We start from the raw sequence: 18984 nt of genomic DNA on the forward strand, positions 1-18984 counted from the left end.
AATCAAAGATAATTTTTAACAATTCTTTTTATTTATTTATTTATTATGTATACAATATTCTGTCTGTGTGTATGCCTGCAGGCCAGAAGAGGGCACCAGACCTCATTACAGATGGTTGTGAGCCACCATGTGGTTGCTGGGAATTGAACTCAGGACCTCTGGAAGAGCAGGCAATGCTCTTAACCTCTGAGCCATCTCTCCAGCCCCTTAACAATTCTTTATAGTTATGTTTGGATAAGACTTAAAGAGAATCTTCCGTCCCTAACAGAGACAACAATAAAAACAATCACAACTCAATAGATAAGAAAAAAAATGAGCTGGATGCTCGTCCCTAACACGTGAAGAATGACTATTTCCCTTTACACAATTATAAGGTATCTCGGACTTGTCAATCACTCAACACTTGGGGTAGAGACTAATGTCTTACCAGGAAACGACGACACGCCGTTCAGTGTCCAAAATGAACTCTAGATAATGCTCAATAAGCATTGCGAAAAAACGTACTCGTTTAACTCAAGTCTGACTTCGGTCAAAAAGCAGACCTTGATCATGATTTTTTTTTTCTCCCCACCCACTTCCCCCTTCTCCTTCCCTTCCCACTTAAGAGCCCTCTGCCGACCCGTAGATTGGCAGGTCACCAGGGCGGCCTGGCGCATGTGCACTGGCTGGTCTTTGGTGGGTGAGCATGAAGCCGCATTTGCCCTTGTCTTTAGTGGGGAGTGTTCCCTTGCGTCCCCTGACACTAGGGGGTGTGCTGAAGCTGTGGCTGTGGGAGTTGTGGCTCCTACTGATGGGCTCTGGTTTGAACGCCAACTTCCTGCCTCATGAAGAGGATGTGGACTTTATCAATGAGTACGTGGATCTCCACAATGATATCCGAGGCTCCGTCTTCCCTGCAGGCTCTAACCTGCGCTTCATGGTGAGGCCGGAAGGCTGTTTCCCAAACCTCCCACCACCCAGGCCCCTTCTCTAAAGCGTGGGGAAACTGTCGCTCTGATAATATGATTAGTTCCTTGGTTTTACATAGGCCCAAGTGTGGAAGAAGTAGGGGTACCCCTTAGAGGTGCAAATTTTAAGGGACGACAATTTAAAAATGCTATTTTAATGCAATTGGGTTTTTTTTTCTAAAAACATTAAGAATCGGTGCAACCTCATCAATAATCCAACCAAGTAACAAAACAAAGAGAGACTCCTTGGATCTGAACTAGTAGAAACTGAGACGCTCGGGGTAGGACAGATCCTATTTTATTTGAAATTTATTAAAAGGTTGGATCTTTTGCCCATTGTAAATGTTTTCCCATTAATTCTGCCTTTAAAAAACAAAACTTGTGCCGGGCGGTGGTGCCGCACGCCTCTAATCCCAGCACTCGGGAGGCAGAGGCAGGCGGATCTCTGTGAGTTCGAGACCAGCCTGGTCTAAAAGAGCTAGTTCCGGGACGGGCACCAAAGCTACAGAGTAACCCTGTCTCGAAAAACCAAAAAAAAAAAAAAAAACTTGTTTATTAGGTTTTTTTCTTCCTTTTCTTTCCTTCTAGGTTTTCAGGGGTTTTGTTTGTTTGTTTTTATCACTGGTTTGCTTTTTGCTCCCACAGGCTTGCCTTGGCCCCCTTGTTAGCCTGGATACTTCCAGGGGTCCTACTTGCTAGTCAGAGGGATGGGACCCGAGACATACCTAGCCTTGGGAAGAGATGTGATTCCTCAAATGCCCAAAGGGTGATTAACTGATTATTATCTAAAGACACATTATGATAAAAGAAAAGGACTTTTCTGACTGCTCACTGCCAGTCTAAATGGGCCTCTCGATCATCTGGGTAGGAAAACGCCCCTCAGGAAAGGTGTTTGTTGTAAAGACTGGAAGTACATAGAGCCTTTCTAAAAGGTAGATTGGCACAGTGGTTCCTTTGGCATTGCCCGCTCTCACCCCTTGAACACAGGCTGTCGGCTCTCCCATTGGATAGACAATCTTGTGTGCTTAACATTCCTATACTTCCAACGGGTTGCCTATCTGTTGGCAGTAAAAATGTTAAATGCGGGGCTGGAGAGATAGCTCGGTAGTTAAGAGCACTTGCTGCTCTTGCAGAGGACTTGGGTTTGATTTCTGCAGGCTACTGGGACCCAAGTTCCAAGGGGCTTCTTTGGGCGTCAGGCATGCGGGTGGTGCCCGTATGTGCATGCAGGTGAAACATACATGTAAAAATAAAAATAAACATCTGTACAGAGTATTGAAACTGTGATGAGGTCTACTTCCTTCATGCATATGCTTTTGGTACTGGCTTAGAAAAGGCATTACCAAATCCAATTTATTAAGTTTTCCTCCACATTTCCAAATCAACAACAACAATGAAGAATTTCAGGACTTACATTTAGGTCTTTGATCTATTTGTGATTAATTTTTTGATATGTTATAAGGGTCTAATTCCGTTCTTTTTGCTTGGATATCCAACTTTCCCAAGACTTAGTTTAAAGTACTGGGTTTTTTTGTTGTTTTGTTTTTTGTTTAGTTTAGTTTAGTTTTGTTTTTTGTTTTGCCTATTAAATGGTCTTGACAGCCTGTGTATAAACCACTTTCCTGTGTGTGTGCAGAAATTTATTGTGGAGCTCTTTATCTCATCCCACAGTCTGCCAAGCCCTCTTCTGAGTTTATTTTCTTTCAGGACTTTTTCTTTAATTCTTTCCAGTGTCCCTTAAGACTCTGTTGGCATTACTTTTGGTGGGTGTCACACTACTTTACAGAATGTTTGGTGTGGTGAAGGCATCTCAGTGTTAAGTCTCCAAGTCCCTAGCCATAGAAACCAGACTTTTCATTACTGTCTTCTTTGATTTGCTTTAGCAACATTCTATGCTTTAAAAAAAAAGTTCAGGGGGCTGGAGAGATGGCTCAGCGGTTAAGAGCACTGGCTGCTCTTCCAAAGGTCCGGAGTTCAATTCCCAGCAACCATATGGTGGCTCACAACCATCTGTAACAAGATCTGGCGCCCTCTTCTGGCTTGCGGGCATACATGGAGGCAGAATGTTGTATACATAATAAATAAATCTTTAAAAAAAAAAGTTCAGTTTGGTTAAGGTTGTTATTATTTTTTAATGTTATCATGACAGAATTATGTGCCCAAGTTTTCTGTTCAGATTGTTCATTGCTAATGTATAATCATGTAATTGTGTATACTAATTTTATGACTTCCTGTTTCACTCAAATCATTTCTAAATTTCGCTGTAATCAAAATACATTCTTTAATAATTCTCTCAGTCAGGGTGTGAATAATGAGTTTCAGATTTCTGCATCCAAGGTAACCTTCATTTCTCACTCTGTAAAGCCTTCGCATTGGCGGTATATGTGTGTTTGTACATACGTGTGCAGGTATACGCGTGTGCATATTTGTTTGTGAGTATATGGAGGCCAGAGGAGATCGCACAGTGTCTTCTTTGGATGCTATCAGTCGAATTCTTTTGAGACAGCTTCTCTCACCAAGCTCAAAGTTTATTCTCTTTTTCTAGCAGCCAGCAGGTGACTAATAGGAAAATAACTTGAAAGGATGTCCAATTTTTTAAATGTTTCTAAAAACTAATTTCCAAAACCTTTTTTTTAGTAACATTTTACCTTAAAACTTTTGCAGGTTGAGTTTTAGATGTCCACTGATGATTGTCAACTCGAGCTGTCTGTAAAGTAAGAGTTACCAGTGAAACGAGAGACTGAGGACAGTGAGGAGGGCGTGTAGAATATGCGGCGCTGGGGAGATAGCTCTCAGTTCATAGTCTCACTCTGTGGTGCTCGAGAGATAAGTCGTAATTGTGTTCTCAAGTAAAATGACTGGCTGCCCCAGATGAGAAAGGAAATTTTACGATGAAAATTTAATGAATAGAGAAAGTTGTCAGAAAGTTCGTAGGAAAGGAGTTTCAGGTATGCTATAGGTAGATTGCAATTGGATGTATTTATCAACAAGATGCTGTATGAATAAATTAAAATGTCAAAAGAGCTTGACACAAACTAGAGTGTGTGTGTGTTTGTATGTGTGTATATGCATGTGTGTGTGTTTGTATGTGTGTATTTGCGTGTGTGTGTGTGTGCACACGTACATGTGTGATGCTTCTGTGTGAGCCTGCAAGTGCATGCCCAAACAGAGGCCAGCAGAGGGCAGTAGGTGTCCTCCTCTCCACTCCTTAAAGATGAGATGTCTCCCTGAATCTAGTGTCGGATTTTTTTCAGCTTGAATGGAAGCCAGGAAGTCCTAGCAGTTCCTATCTCTGCCTCCTCAGCACTGGAAGTGCAGCATCTTGAGGACCAAATGTACACTGACCTCTCATTTTATATCTGAAAAGAATATTCTATATATAGTGAATGCTCACCAAATAGTTATTAGATGGATATTTTAATTTACCAGGCACAAAAACCAGAATATTAAAAACGTGTATTGTGATCAAACTGTAAGTGTATATAATCCTGAAAAGACTATAGAAGATAGTATTAGAATGAATAGTTTAATCTCTCACTTGAATATTTCAGTTATAGATGTATTATTAATGGGCCTTTGTCTTAGGAAGTAGTCCTTTTATTTTTAATGGCATGAAAAGAAGATTTTCCTACAAGTATTGCTCAGAAAACAAAAAGCAGAAAACACGTAAATAATAAAGAGTTGTTCCAAAAGAGAAAACAAGACAAAATATTAGAGCATTAAAACAACATGAATTTTAACTATCTTGTTTTCTCCCGTTTTTGTATGTGTTTATTTTCAGACTTGGGATGTAGCTTTATCACGGACGGCTAGGGCATGGGGGAAGAAATGTCTGTATCAGCGTAATACTCATTTAGACAAAGCCTACGAGTCCCATCCCGTGTTTAATGGTATCGGTGAAAACATGTGGGTTGGCCCTGAAAATGAATTTACCGCAAGCATCGCCATCAGAAGTTGGCATGAAGAAAAGAAAAGTTATAATTTTCAAAATAACACTTGCCTTGAGGACGAAAACTGTTCCCATTATATTCAGGTATCCGATTTGTATATTGTCATTAAATTAGTAGATTTCTAAATTGCTTTGCCTAGTTTTCTGCTTTAAATTTATAAACTCGCCGGGCGGTGGTGGCACACGCCTTTAATCCCAGCACTCGGGAGGCAGAGGCAGGCGGATCTCTGTGAGTTCGAGGCCAGCCTGGTCTACAAGAGCTAGTTCCAGGACAGGAACCAAAAGCTACGGAGAAACCCTGTCTCGAAAAATCAAAATAAATAAATAAATAAATTTATAAACTCAAATGATAAAATTACTCCTTTGTCTTAAACCCCCGCCATTCCATCTATTATGGGAAGAATACAAGAAATAAGTGTTGTCTGCATACCTGAAGATCAAGGGGTTGTTCCAAAACTAGCACATGGTGGAAATGCTGGGGAGACTCTTAAAGAACATAGTTTACAAATTGCTGACCATGAGCAAGCATAAAAGATGTCTTAATGCCCACAGATCTAATTGGCTGACTTCTAGTGTTATTTCCACCACCCATGCCCAGAACTCCAGATGTCCTCCTTACCCTCTAAAAAGTCTCAATCACCTTTAATTTTATGTACCCATTTCTGTTATTTTACACAGTAACCAAAACACGGAGAACAGAGACCTTGTCTTTTTACCCACATATTCTCACAACAACATGACTCTGCTCAGTTTCTTCTCAGTTTATGTCGGAAAATAAAAAGATTTTGAATGAACATGAATTTGTTTAAAACATGACATGATCTCAATCAGCTTACATCATATTCCATTTAAAACATAATTTTGAAATTATGGCTTTGAACTCCACTCTTTTTTAACAAATGAATTCTTCTAAGAATTTTTGATCCATTCTTTTTTATTAGTTCCTCCTTATTATACATAGCAAGGCTAGACTCCTTAATATAATTTTAATCCCCTTCCTGTTACTATACTGTTTTCTCTTCTGTGATTCAAGCTGCTAAGACATTCTTGTCCCTTATATTGGACCTGCTAGACTTTGCTTTAACTCTTATATTTTATTATATTATCTTGTTATTTTTGCAGTAGTGGGAATAGCCCCCAGGGCCTCACACATGTTACTTGGCAAGTGGTCTCGTTTAGATTTTTGTCTCTTTTCTTTAATATATCACTATATTTCTTCAATAATTAAAATTTTACAACAACATAAGTTGGTTAAAAATTAAGTAGGAGATAGAAATGGTTCCCCTTCCCCACAAGTTATGAGCCAAAAGAACTTTCTTCTTACTTGAAATTTTACTAATAATTGAGATTACACAGAGAATTTCTGGAATGTCTCTCATTATTCCAGTCCCTTTCCCCTTGTAATTCAGAGTCTGATTCTCTGTAATAGGGAACAGATATCCTCTAGGTCTTTCCTAATGGAAAGCCCATACTTTCTTTCATTTTGTGGTGCAGCTTCCTCTATAAGAGGAAAGACAGGTGCTGGTGCATTGTTACTCTCACATCTTTCTTCCTGCCTGTAGCCCTATTATTTCTCTTTTCTCCCTTCTGCTAGAAACTTCCACCTCTACAAACTTTTCTTCTTCTCACTCTGATCTTTCTTCCTGACTGCCAAAGATGTAAAACTGTTCAATTTAATCGGGTATTGGCAAATTGCCTCTTCAGTGATGATTTCCACTGGCTTAGAGCATTGTCCTGCATCAGTGTTCTTCAGCTGTTTCCATCATAAAAAACTATGAGGATGTTGATGTAACAACATTTGGGAAATGCTCCCCGAGAACATGACAGTGCTTTGCTTGGGTCGAAAAGCAATTTTGGATCATGCTTGAATTTCTTGGTTAAAGAGTCTGTGTGGATGGAATATAGTATGTATAGTGTAAGTACTGCTAAATGAATTTTACATTGTCTTTGACATGCTTATTTCAGCTTGTTTGGGACAACTCCTACAAAGTTGGTTGTGCTGTTACTCCATGCCGAAGAATTGGAAATATCCACTTTGCAGCACTTTTCATATGCAACTATGCACCAGGGTGAGTGATTTTTAAAGCAATAATCCTTACTTGTGATGTGTGTTTGAAAAGAGCTCCGCAGCGTCACCCTCTGACCTCCACAGGTACACCAGGGCACGCCATCTATGTGTGTATGTGCGTGCACACAGCAAGAACTAAATAAGCAAAATTTAATGTTTAAAATTCTCTGAAGTTGTGTGAACTTAGCACATCTGAGAAGGGGGTAACTATGGTTAGAGGCTGAGGTGAAGAGGAGGTGTAAGTAGATAAACCCGAAAAACGATGCCATGTTAAAGATCCTGGAATTGATTTGGGGAGCGGCAACGTCATTGGAAGCTCATAAGCAATTGTCTGCCATGATCTCATTTATACTTTGTAAGGAATGTTTTATTTTTATTACTCTAGGTGCTCCGTAAAGCGTAGACTACAGAGAGAGCATGTGCAATCAGGGTAACCCCTTAGTGCAGACACACACGGTGGTATCTGGAGTAGGGGCTTAGCGCATGGACTGGTTTTCTACCGCTGCACACTAAATAGCACAAACACAGTGCTTATGAACAGCATTCCCTTGCTATCAACTCTTAAGTCATGAGTTCTGCCACATAATGGCTGGGTTGAGTGCTTAGGGCTTCCGAGACAAAAATCAGTGTGTCTACTACGTTATCAATGGGGGCAATCTGTTCCAAACTCCTTCAAGCTGAATTCATCGAGAATTCAGTTCCTTGAGGCTTGTTGGACTCAAGGTTCCCATTTGCCTCCTGAATGTCAGCCAATGAATGAACATGCTAGCAAGCAGAGGGCAAGCATGCAAAAAGCAAAAGCTTCCCTTTTCCATGTCCAGCAGAAAGTGTAGTCCAGATTATGAGTGCATCTCCCATCCCATCCCAGGGTCCAGATCAAAGGTGTGCATCTCCCTACCTCAAAGGTCCGAACTAGAAGTGGATTCCCCCACTTTAAGCCAAGCAAAAAAATATATATATATGTATATATTTTATATATATATAAATATATACATATATGTGTATATATACATATATACACGTATATATGTGTATATATACACAAATATACGTGTATATATATGTATATATATATGTCACAGGCGCAGCCGCCCTTTCTGGATTTAGTTCATTCTGGATGGAGTCATATTGACCACCAAGCACAGGCATCATAGTCTCTGCTGCCTAGAAAAGCTTCTTTGGTAAGAGTGAAAACCGCACTTTTCTGTGTGTGTAAGAATAAATCTTTAGACTGCGGTGAGAAACTACCCTGATTTAGGCAAGTGACAGCAGCAGGCTGTCCTCTGAGCTCCATGGCCTTGCCAGCCATAGGCACTCAGTGCACAGTTCCGGCCTGGACTCCTTCCTGTCAATCAGGGCTGCAGCCCAATTAGGTGGCCGCTATTGGACACCGAGGTTAGTCACCTAACAGCATTGTGAATCAAGCTTCAATGAACACTGATATGCAAATATCTCTGCCGTATATCTGCTCAAAGTTGAGTCTATTTTCTTAACTAGGTCATCTTCCTCAAATAGTAAAATATGGGGAAAATGTTGTTCAATTAGCATAAATTAATAATGTAACATAAATTTAATAAGCATTAAATACTGAGTCTTTTCTTACTTTCTACTTTTTCTCTAGAGGAACGCTGACAAGGAGGCCTTATCAAGCAGGGTCAGTTTGTTCTCGGTGTGACAATGCCGACAGATGCACAGACTTTCTATGCAGTAAGATAAAATAAATCCGTAAGATGTAAGACCGTAAGAGAGCAGAGTGGCTGACACTCACTTTATTGTCCTGTTATTATTGATCCCGACTCTAATGTTGTCACTGTTCTTTCGCTATACTGTGCACCTATAGGTATTTCCACCTGCAGAGCCTTCTCTGCTCTCCTTGGCCCCATTGCTTCCTGTAAGGAAACATAGGTATCTCAGGGTTAAGGAAAAAGAGCTAACAGTTACTCTCTCAAAGAACTTCACGTGGTCTGTCAACATGAGAAGGATGCAAATAGATCCATATCTATCCCCATGTACAAAACTCAAGTCCAAATGGATCAAAGACTTCGATATAAATCCAGCTACACTGAACCTCGTAGAACAGAAAGTGCGGAATAACCTTGAACACATGGGCATAGGAGATCATGTCCTAAATATAACACTAGTAGCAGACACTGAGACCAACAATAAATAAATGGGACCTCCTGAAACTGAGAACCTTCTGTAAAGCAAAGGACACAGTTAACAAGACAAAATGGCAGCTTATTGAATGAGAAAAAAAAAATCTTCACCAATCCCATATCAGATAGAGAGCTGATCTCTAAAATATACAAAAAAAAAACTCAAGAAATTGATCATCAAAGAGCAAATAATCCAATAAAAAATGGGGTACAGACCTAAACAGAGAACTCTCAATAGATCAATCTAAAATGGCTGAAAGACAACTAAGGAAATGCTCAACATCCTTAGTCATCAGAGAAATACAAATAAAACAACTCTGAGATTCCATCTTACACCTGTAAGAATGGCCAAGATCACTTCATAGCTCTCCTTCTGGCTTTGTGTGTGACATAGACAGGAGAGTTTGTGTTGTTTCCACTCGGTTCCTCGAAGCGCTCGTGACTTTTCACCGCGCATTTGTTTTTAGTCTTTAGAGATGAAAGGTCATTCTGTTACCCCTCCAACATCAAAGACTCTTCTGTCATTTCTAGTTTGTTACTGAGTCCTCCCATGTTACATCGTCGCGGTTGTCACTGTATTTCTCGGTTCTAAATATTTTATTTGGTTCCTCTCTAAAATACAGCTGACATTTTCCGCCTGACCTTTTCTTTGAAGGGTGTTTTCTAATAATTTCAATATCTGTTTTGTCTTGTCATTGGTGATTATTACATACCTTTCTCATTTGAGTTGAAAATTTCATGACCAAATTATATCCCAGAACTTGGAATAGTTCATTATAAAATATTTGTTTCTTACTTAAATTTTATGTAGGATATTAATATTATTCTATTTTGAAATTAAAATATAATTATATTATTTTATACTTTCCCTTTTCTCCTTCAAGCCCCATCCACCCCTGCTCGCTCTCAAATCCATGGCCTCTATTAGCTTTGTCATGACAAATATGTATGTGTGTGTGTGTGTGTGTGTGTGTATGTATATTTGTGTGTGTATATTACTAAATACTTAAATATAGTCTCCTCAGTCTATATGTTACTTGTATGTATATGATTTCAAGACTGGCCACTTGATTTTGATAAAGAAAATTGAGGGAATCTTCCCTGAGGAAGACTGTTTTCTCCTGCTTTCAGCATTCCTTAGTTCTTTGTCTAGGGTTTCCTACTCCTTCAGCCAAAACCAGAGTCCTCTTCCGGGTTCTGCCCAAACCAGAGAGTCCACAGCGCTGGAGGAAGTATTGCATTTCAGTGGGGAAGTACTGGAGATGGGAAAGCCAGTAGACACAGCAGTTCATTGGCACTTTGAAGCCTGAGGTTCTCTCTCAGTCTGCCTTCAGATAGTTGCTCATCAGAGTTATCATAATGCTCTCCCATGAATCCTATGCTACATGTATAGATTTATTCTATAATGGGCAAGAAAAGTTAAAATATGGCTTCTACCATCTTCTTTAGAACCACAACTGTAAGTTCAGTTCATAAGCAGTGATTAAGTTCCACTGTTCCGCTTTCCTTTAAAAACCACTGGGAAAACTGGGCAGTGGTGGCGCACGCCTTTAATCCCAACACTCGGGAGGCAGAGGCAGGTGGATCTCTGTGAGTTTGAGGCTAGCCTGGTCTACAAGAGCTAGTTCCAGGACAGGAACCAAAAAGCTATGGAGAGACCCTGTCTCGAAAAATTTAAAAAAAAAAAAAACAACCCACTGGGAATCAGAAGGAAGAAAAAAGTATGTTTTGTCTTCATTAGAACTGAGTTATTTCTCTCACTGTCCTACATATGTCCAAAGGCAATTGGGTTTCAAGACTGTGTCTGCAGTTGTAGATCCCAAATCCAAAGGAAGACATTTTCAAGCTTCAGGTAGAAGACCCGAGACACAACTCCCAAGTCCTTTTCTCACCCAATAGGGCCAAAACACAGAGCCTGGACTCAACCTCTCGTCAACATTTTTCCAATGAGAAACACAAGAGCCCACCTGCAGTCCAGAGAGTAATGCTCTTCAGCTTTAAGTTTATCCAGGATGTAAAGATGTTCCTTTCTGAGGAAAGGTAAGCCAGTAATTAACCAAAAATGGTTACTACTAATTACTGGTTAAGATGGGGGTGATGCCTATGGTTTTGTGTGGCTACTAAGAGCAGAGAAAGGGCAACAAAACCAGCAATTCTCTCTTTCTTGAGTAACCACTGAGGCTCCTGTTGCAGCAATGTCTTCAGAACTAGGCGATCTAGTTCTCCTACAGCTTCCAAATATTGCAGTTGTTCTAACGAATGGCAAATTCTAAAACTACGCAGAAGATAGCGTTCGTAGAATGCTTGTTTCTGGTTTCAGCTCTACAGTAAAGATTGGGCTTTGCACAGGTGTTGCAGTAATTCCACACTGACAAGGTGACATTCTCACTTAAGGGGAAAACATCGATTTGTCTTCAACTTTCGTACTGTACGTTCAGAACAAAGAAACAGTGGAATGAGGCCTATTTTGCCTTTACATGTAGAGAGCTAACCAACAATCTATACATAGCTAAACTTTGTATACAATTTAAAGACAAACATTTTTTTTCTGGGAGCAGCAGGAACTGTTGGTACGCAGTTCACATGAGTGCTTCCCCAACAAACTCCTGAAGATGGTGGGGGTGGGAGAAGTTGCAGTGAAAGACATTTGTAAGAATTACATTATAATTAATAGACTTTTAAGAAAACTGACCATTGTCATTACCAAGAGAAGGTTAAAAAAAATAGCAAGATGGAAAATGGCATAATTAAGCCAGATGTGGTGACGCACACCTTTAATCCCAACACTTCAGAGGCAGAGGCAGGTGGATATCTGTGAGTTCAAGGTCAGCCTGGTCTACAGAGCTAGTTCCAGGACAGCCAGAACTGTTACACAGGGAAACTCTGTCTCAAAAAAACAAAAGAAAGAAAATAAAGAGGAAAAAGGAGAGAGAGATAATTAACACAGTGTGCATATATGAAATTGTGAAAAAATAAAAATAAAATATAAAAATTATGTAATTAATAAAATGGGAGAAGATACAGATTTTGATGTTCATATCCTTTATATCCAAGGACCAAAATTAAGACTTAAAAAGTGATAGACATGGGCTTTAAAAAAGGCTGAGTGATCATTTTGCTCAATTGTCAGGAAGATCAGTGGTCAGGAACCTCAGTAGTCAGGAACCTCAATGGTCAGGAGGCTCAGTGGTCAGGTGACTCAGTGGTCAGGAGGCTCAGTGGTCAAGAGGCTCAGTGGTCAGGTGGCTGAGCCTCAGTGGTCAGGAAGCTCAGTAGTCAGAAAGATCAGTGGTCAGGAAGCTCAGTAGTCAGAAAGATCAGTGGTCAGGAAGCTCAGTGGTCAGGAAGCTCAGTAGTCAGAAAGATCAGTGGTCAGGAAGCTCAGTAGTCAGAAAGATCAGTGGTCAGGAAGCTCAGTAGTCAGAAAGATCAGTGGTCAGGAAGCTCAGTAGTCAGAAAGATCAGTGGTCAGGAAGCTCAGTGGTCAGGAAGCTCAGTAGTCAGAAAGATCAGTGGTCAGGAAGCTCAGTAGTCAGAAAGATCAGTGGTCAGGAAGCTCAGTGGTCAGGAAGCTCAGTGGTTAGGAGGCTCAGTAGTGAGGAGGCTCAGTGGTCAGGAGGCTCAGTAGTGAGGAGGCTCAGTGGTCAGGAGGCTCAGTGGTCAGGAGGCTCAGTGGTCAGGAGGCTCAATGGTCAGGAGGCTCAATGGTCAGGAGGCTCAGTGGTCAGGAGGCTCAATGGTCAGGAGGCTCAGTAGTCAGGAGGCTCAGTGGTCAGGAGGCTCAATGGTCAGGTGGCTCAATGGTCAGGAGCCTCAGTGATCAGGAGCATCAGTGGTCAGGATGCTCAGTGGTTAGGAGGCTCAGTGGTCAGGTGACTCAGCGGTCAGGTGGCTCAGTGGTCATGTGTTTCAGTGGTCATGCGTTTCAGTAGTCAGGAGGCTCAGCAGTCAGGTGGCTCAGTGGTCAGGCAGCTCAGAGGTCATGAAGCTCAGTGGTCAGATAGCTCAAAGCCACCAGTAACTCCAGTTCCATGAGACACCACACCTTCTAGCCTCCCTCACCCACATTACTAAAACCTTTTCTTCAAGAACAGATACACAGTGTATCTACAAATAAATTTTAATTTGTCTAAGTATTTAACAAAATACAAAAATAAAAGAAAAATGTAACAAAAGGAAACTAACGGCGACAAATGAAGAACAGTGGCAAGGAAGAAGACGCTGTGACATCGCTGCCTCTGCTAACGGGTCTTTACATGCATCACCCGTGCGGCTGAAAAGAACCTGCACACCAGTTAGAGCAGGATTCCTTTTTAAGGATAATCTGATTAGGAGCCGCCTCTTCAACTGTGAAGGACAAACACCAAGAAGCTAAAATGACAGCGAAGGCACAGCAGAGTTCAGGAGCCTAAGAAATAAACTCTAAACTTCACCGTGGAGGTGCTACCAACGTAAGACAAAGCCCTCATTGGCACTGCGCTGTCCCCCTGTGCCCACTAGTGACCCTCTCACTGCAAGTCGAGAAGGATTGGTCTAGAAAGAGAGTGGCTCCAGGTGGGAGGGGAGGCGGGGAGGAAGTAGGAGTACAGGGAGGGGAAACTGGAATCAGGGTTATTATGTGAGAAAAGAATCTGTTTTCAGTAGAAGGAAAATAATGATGATCTGACCCTCTCCACCCAGTTAAGCAGAAGAAAAGGAATTGGTCTACTTTCAAATGTAATTATCTCACTGAAAAAAAAAAATAACTAAAGTCAGTGAATCCCAGGTGGTGGACTTGACCTTGCTGTTTCAGAAACGAAGATGAAACATGAAGAAAACTGAGAATTACATGAGAAATGAGTAGATCCATATTAATTTGGAATTATATAAATGGGGGGGGGCCTTAGCCGGTCGAAGTGAAGTGTTTAGCTAAGGTGACACAATGCTTTGAGGTGTCGTCAGTCCTAGAATCCATATCTCCTTAGCTCTGTGTTTCTCTATCCAACCAGGCTGGCTTCTACAGAAAGAATAATGTAGTATGCTTGGCTACTAGTCAGAACAGGACATCAAAGACTTTAGATCCATGGGTCTCAACCTTTCTAATGCTGTGACCCTTTAATACAGTTCCCCGTGTTGTGGTGATTCCCAGCCATAAAATTATTTCCATCACTACTTCATAACTAATTTTGCTACTGTTATGAATCTTGAGCTAATATCTGCTATGTAAGATATCCGATATGCGACCCCAGGTTGAGAACCACTGCCTTTGAGTCTAAGAGCATGAAGGATGTTTGCAGTGCTGTTGGGAATATTCTTATAGAAGTAGGGGGAAAAAATGTATGCATTTCTTTACAGACTCTTTTTCTTTCTAGGTAACGCAGATCGTGACCAAGCTACATGTACGTATTGTCCTTTATTTCTTAAACAAATTAGCCATTTCCACATGAAATCTCGTGTTCTTCAAGTTCTTGTGTATTTACAGATTACCAGTTCTGGTACCCACCTTGGGAAGTGCCCCGCCCACTTGTGTGCGATCCTCTGTGCTTGTTCACCATTTTCCTGAGAGGGGCGTGTTTCATGCTGTGCGTCATCGTTGTCTTCGTCATACAGTCTCGATTTCCAGATGTCTTAGCCGAAAAGCAGATGCTCTCCGACAGTAGAAGATTCTCAACAGAGGAGGAAATGAGAAACAAGGAAGAAGAAGGCGAGACGGAGAGGACCAGTGAGGAAGGAGAGGAAGAGGAAGATGAAGGCTAGAGAGAGGATCACCTAACAGAAGCCAAAGCCCAATAGAAAAAAAAAAAACCAAAGCATTGAAAATAGAATGCTGAACTTTAAGAAGAAAATATACAAACCTCAACTGTAATAGTTTTCCATTTTTCTACACTTATTTAACAAATTTAAGTTGGAAAGCACAAACAGTGTGAATTGAAAGCGTGCATTGCACAGAAAATATTAAGCTCTTCAAGACAGATAACCACAACAACAAAAGGTTGACTTAAAAGTTCTTTATGGTATCTGGTAAAAAGAGGGAATATTTATATTTCCATCTCTCTGTGTAGCCTTTTTATATGTGTTAACAAGTATCTGAAGTATTAAGTTAATGAAATTACCCATGTAAATAAGGTGCTTAGAACCACTCCAAGTTTACAATAGTCATTTGATAAATATTAGCTTGTTCTTACTATTATTATTATAATTAACAGTAGTAGTGTATGTGATATTCCCATGTGATATCAAAACATAAAGTGGTGTTTATGTATATTTGTGAAACAGTTTCCTTGACACAGTTAGAAGATAAATGTATAATTCCTACTTCGTGGTCAGTAATTCATCAAAGACTTTCTGCAGTTTTTGTCTTATAGGTCTAATAAATCCAAAAACAATTCATTGTAAATAAGCAATATGACTATTTTAAGTTTATATGATAAAGTGCACTTCAAGTAATTATTTATAGTTAGAATGTTTAGATTCCTGACCCGCGCCGCCCCATCACAGCCAGCCGCGGATGCTGCGGGAGCACTCTCCCCTGCCCACCCCGCCCCTGCAGCCCAGCCGAGCCTAGGAGTTGAGTGGGAGCTGGCTGCTGGGCCCAAGAGCAGCCATAGGAGCCCGCCGTGGGGACACACTATTGGCCGGCTGGGCCCGGGAGGGGCCACACCACCACCATCTGAGCTAGGATGTCCCGACATGAAGGTGTCAGCTGTGATGCATGTTTAAAAGGAAACTTTCGAGGTCGCAGATACAAGGGTTTAATTTGCTACGATTACGATCTTTGTGCATCTTGTTATGAAAGCGGGGCAACAGCAACAAGGCATACAACTGACCACCCAATGCAGTGCATATTATTAACAAGGGTAGATTTTGATTTGTACTATGGTGGGGAAGCTTTCTCTGTACAGCAGCCACAGTCATTTACTTGTCCCTATGGTGGAAAAAATGGGCTACACGGAAATGTCTCTTCAAGAACTTGTTACTTCTGAACATGCGGAAACATCAACAGAAGTGATTTGTCCGATATGTGCGGCGTTACCTGGAGGCGATCCTAATCATCTCACAGGTGACTTCGCAGCTCTTCTGACACTTGAACACAGAGCCCCTAGAGGTTTAGATGAATTGAGTGGTATTTTGCCCTGGCTGGGGGCTGGGAGGCCCTCGCCCTTGCAGATCAAACATACACTTTACCGCTCCACGGGCGGGCTCTCCTCTTCGCCGATTTCCTACTCTCCAAGCAGTAAGGAAGCCATGGATCCTATAGCTGAGCGGTTATCTCAGTTATCAGGAGTGAGATGTTTTGAAGGAGGACAGCTTAACTCTTCAGGGCCCTTCTGCTTCTCAGTCGCAACAATTGCAGATGCAGCCGTGACTTGAGCAGCAGCATGCGCAGGCAGCAGGGCAACAACGGGGAGACAGCTCGCAACGCCGCCGGTGCACTAACACAAGCTGCATCACCACCACAATCACACAGTCCACGGCCACAGCCAACACAGCCAGGAAGGAGAACAGCCAGCAGGCACTCCAGAACTCCCAGTCCCTATTAACAAGGTTGAATGATCCCAAAATGTCTGCAGCAGAACGCCAGCCCATGGAAAGCGAGCGCACAGACCGCAGCCTGTTTGTCCAGGATCTCCTTTCTGCCCGCTTTTATTTTTGGTGCCTGAAGGGAGCTCGTCCTCCCATGAGGACGCTTGTAGTCAAGGGTCGGGTAGACGAACGGGAGGAGATGCCGGATTCTGGTGCTATGGGCTGTGTAGATATTATGCCTTTAAATGTTGCTTCAGAAAACCTAAATTTAAAAGAGAGTAATAATGAAAATGAGCCTCCACCGCCTCCTCTTTGATGACCTCCCCACTCGCAGACAATGTCCTCTGTGCTGTATCTGCCAATGAAAGTGGACAACAGCTATCCTGGGTTTGTTTGGTGATTTGGTCACATGTGTCTAGGCTGGGAGAAAGAAAAATAAGCTTCTATAGTGGCCTTTTTTCCTGTGGATGGGGAGAGTCCCTGTTCTCCAGGAGGTAACCCCTCACCTGTAAGTATCCTCTGTAAGTAAGCCCGATAAATTCCTTAGTTCCCCCAGAGTAAATTTTGGTGGAATTTTACCTTGATTTGTCCTTGGGACCATAAGAGGAGGGGTAGGCCTTGCCTAAGTCTCCCCATGGAAAGTAATTTTAGCAACACTCAGCTTAGAGAGCAGGATCGGACAATGCTTGGCTAGACATCAGGATAGGACAAAACTCAAGAATGAGTTTGGTAAGAGCAATATGGTGTTGTCCCTCGTACAGGGAATGAGATAAACAAGTGAAATGAAGTTAATTTGGGGGACAATTGCAGGAGAAATTTTGACATGGTGGTTTGTTTGTCCCTATAGGATTAGTGAGGATAGTAGTTGGGACATGAACAGGGTAGAGAGTAATGGAAAAATGTCACTACAATCAGGCCATCTGGGCAGAGGCCCTCTGTGGGGGAAATGTTAGGGTGACAGTCTTATAGGTATGTTCTGGTATACCTGATTGGCGGATGAGGTCTGCCTTGGGTGTATGGGGATGCTCTGAGAACAACCGAAGGGCTGGGACAGACATTGCAAGGCCTGAGAGCATCACATCAGGGGCAAAACTACCCGCAAGTAACTGCGGAGGCAGCCTGGGTGCCGCTTTCTCAAATAAGGTCAATGCAGGTGTCAGGAGGGAACTGGAGCCAGAAACGGATATACGGTCAGACTCTCAACTCCTGGCCTCTGACTTTGCAGGTAAATTGGATGAGAGCAGAGGGAAAATGGAGGTATTTGCCTGCTGCCTCTTTCAGCTGGGGGCCAATGGCGGAAGACGGCCCAAATTATAGAACCTCTCTTGGAATAGCAAAACCTGTGGGCAGAGTCGGGTAGCTGAGGAAGAGAGTTACCTAGAAGTAACAGAAGGCTCTCCTCCTCCGTCATACCTACCTTTCATCAGGAGAAAGAGAAAGCATAAGGTCCAGTATGCTGACAGAGGTCTAGCAGTGGTCTGGAGCCAGGGACTACAGTAATCAGAACATCCAATGCCAGGAGCTGCTGGCTCTGGGGAAGACTTCCAAACAAGCAGTGGAGGAGCCCCTCGCCCCGCCGTGCGACGCTGTGGGACATGCGGGCTGAGAGGGTCAGTTTGAAAGCTGAGAGATATAACCCAACTGTCCCTTCCTGAGGAAAAGGCTTCACAATCTAAGGCAACCAGTCCCGCATACAAGGCTCATACAAGCCTTTGGACGAGTGCTTATCTTAGCTGAGGTCCTCATGAATATCAGAGGCAGGAACCAATAGAAAAAGGGCAGGCACTACTAAAAGAACTAAGTATTGGGAAGTGGTGTTTGATGGCCAGGTCACAAGCCTGGTCAAGACTGTATTTATGGGAGACTAAGAAAGAAATTAAACCAGGACCGTGAGAACGGTGTAAGACATGGGTCTCAGTAGAATTTACCGGGATCTGCATGAAGTGGGTCAATATAACCATTTCGGATCCGCATGCAAAAATATAAAATGTTCACGAGGTGCTAAGGCCATAGGAGCAAGTTGAGAGGAGAGGAAGCCAGGCAAAGTGTGCCTTCACATTTTCCAAATACAGACGTAGCTGGACTTGCACCTAGCCAGAATCCTTAGCCACAAAAAACTGGTGGGTAACAGAACACCATGTTGGTTAGCTTATGGAGGGCTCTAAGGCCAGGTCAGCGATTCGTTCCAAGAGTAAAGGGGACAGGTGATCAAAAAGTGCAGGCAGTCCCTATTCTCCCCCTGTTGTCTGAGGTTTCTGTTCCACCCAGTGCTGCAGAAATGCAGGCCCAAATAAACACACAGAGGCCTATATTAACTATAAAACTGGTTGGCCTAGTAGCTCAGGCTTCTTATTAACTATT

The 18984-nt window shown here is 42.1% G+C and overlaps 1 protein-coding gene and 1 pseudogene across 1 annotated transcript; both read left to right on the plus strand.

Annotated features, from left to right (window-relative positions):
* The first annotated feature begins 685 nt into the window (after nucleotides 1-685).
* On the plus strand, nucleotides 686-14856 carry Glipr1l2 (GLIPR1 like 2). Its single transcript, XM_041676059.1, has 6 exons — nucleotides 686-919; nucleotides 4729-4980; nucleotides 6862-6965; nucleotides 8586-8671; nucleotides 14472-14498; nucleotides 14582-14856. Exons 1-6 carry the CDS (start codon nucleotides 686-688, stop codon nucleotides 14854-14856), a joined length of 978 nt encoding a protein of 325 aa, XP_041531993.1.
* A 923-nt stretch (nucleotides 14857-15779) lies between these two features.
* LOC121464435 lies at nucleotides 15780-16939 on the plus strand (annotated as a pseudogene).
* Nucleotides 16940-18984: the final 2045 nt, after the last annotated feature.

Source organism: Microtus oregoni, unplaced genomic scaffold, assembly GCF_018167655.1.
Source record: "Microtus oregoni isolate MIOR12 unplaced genomic scaffold, Mior012 000001F_ref0000356, whole genome shotgun sequence".
NCBI classification, from domain to species: Eukaryota; Metazoa; Chordata; class Mammalia; order Rodentia; family Cricetidae; genus Microtus; species Microtus oregoni.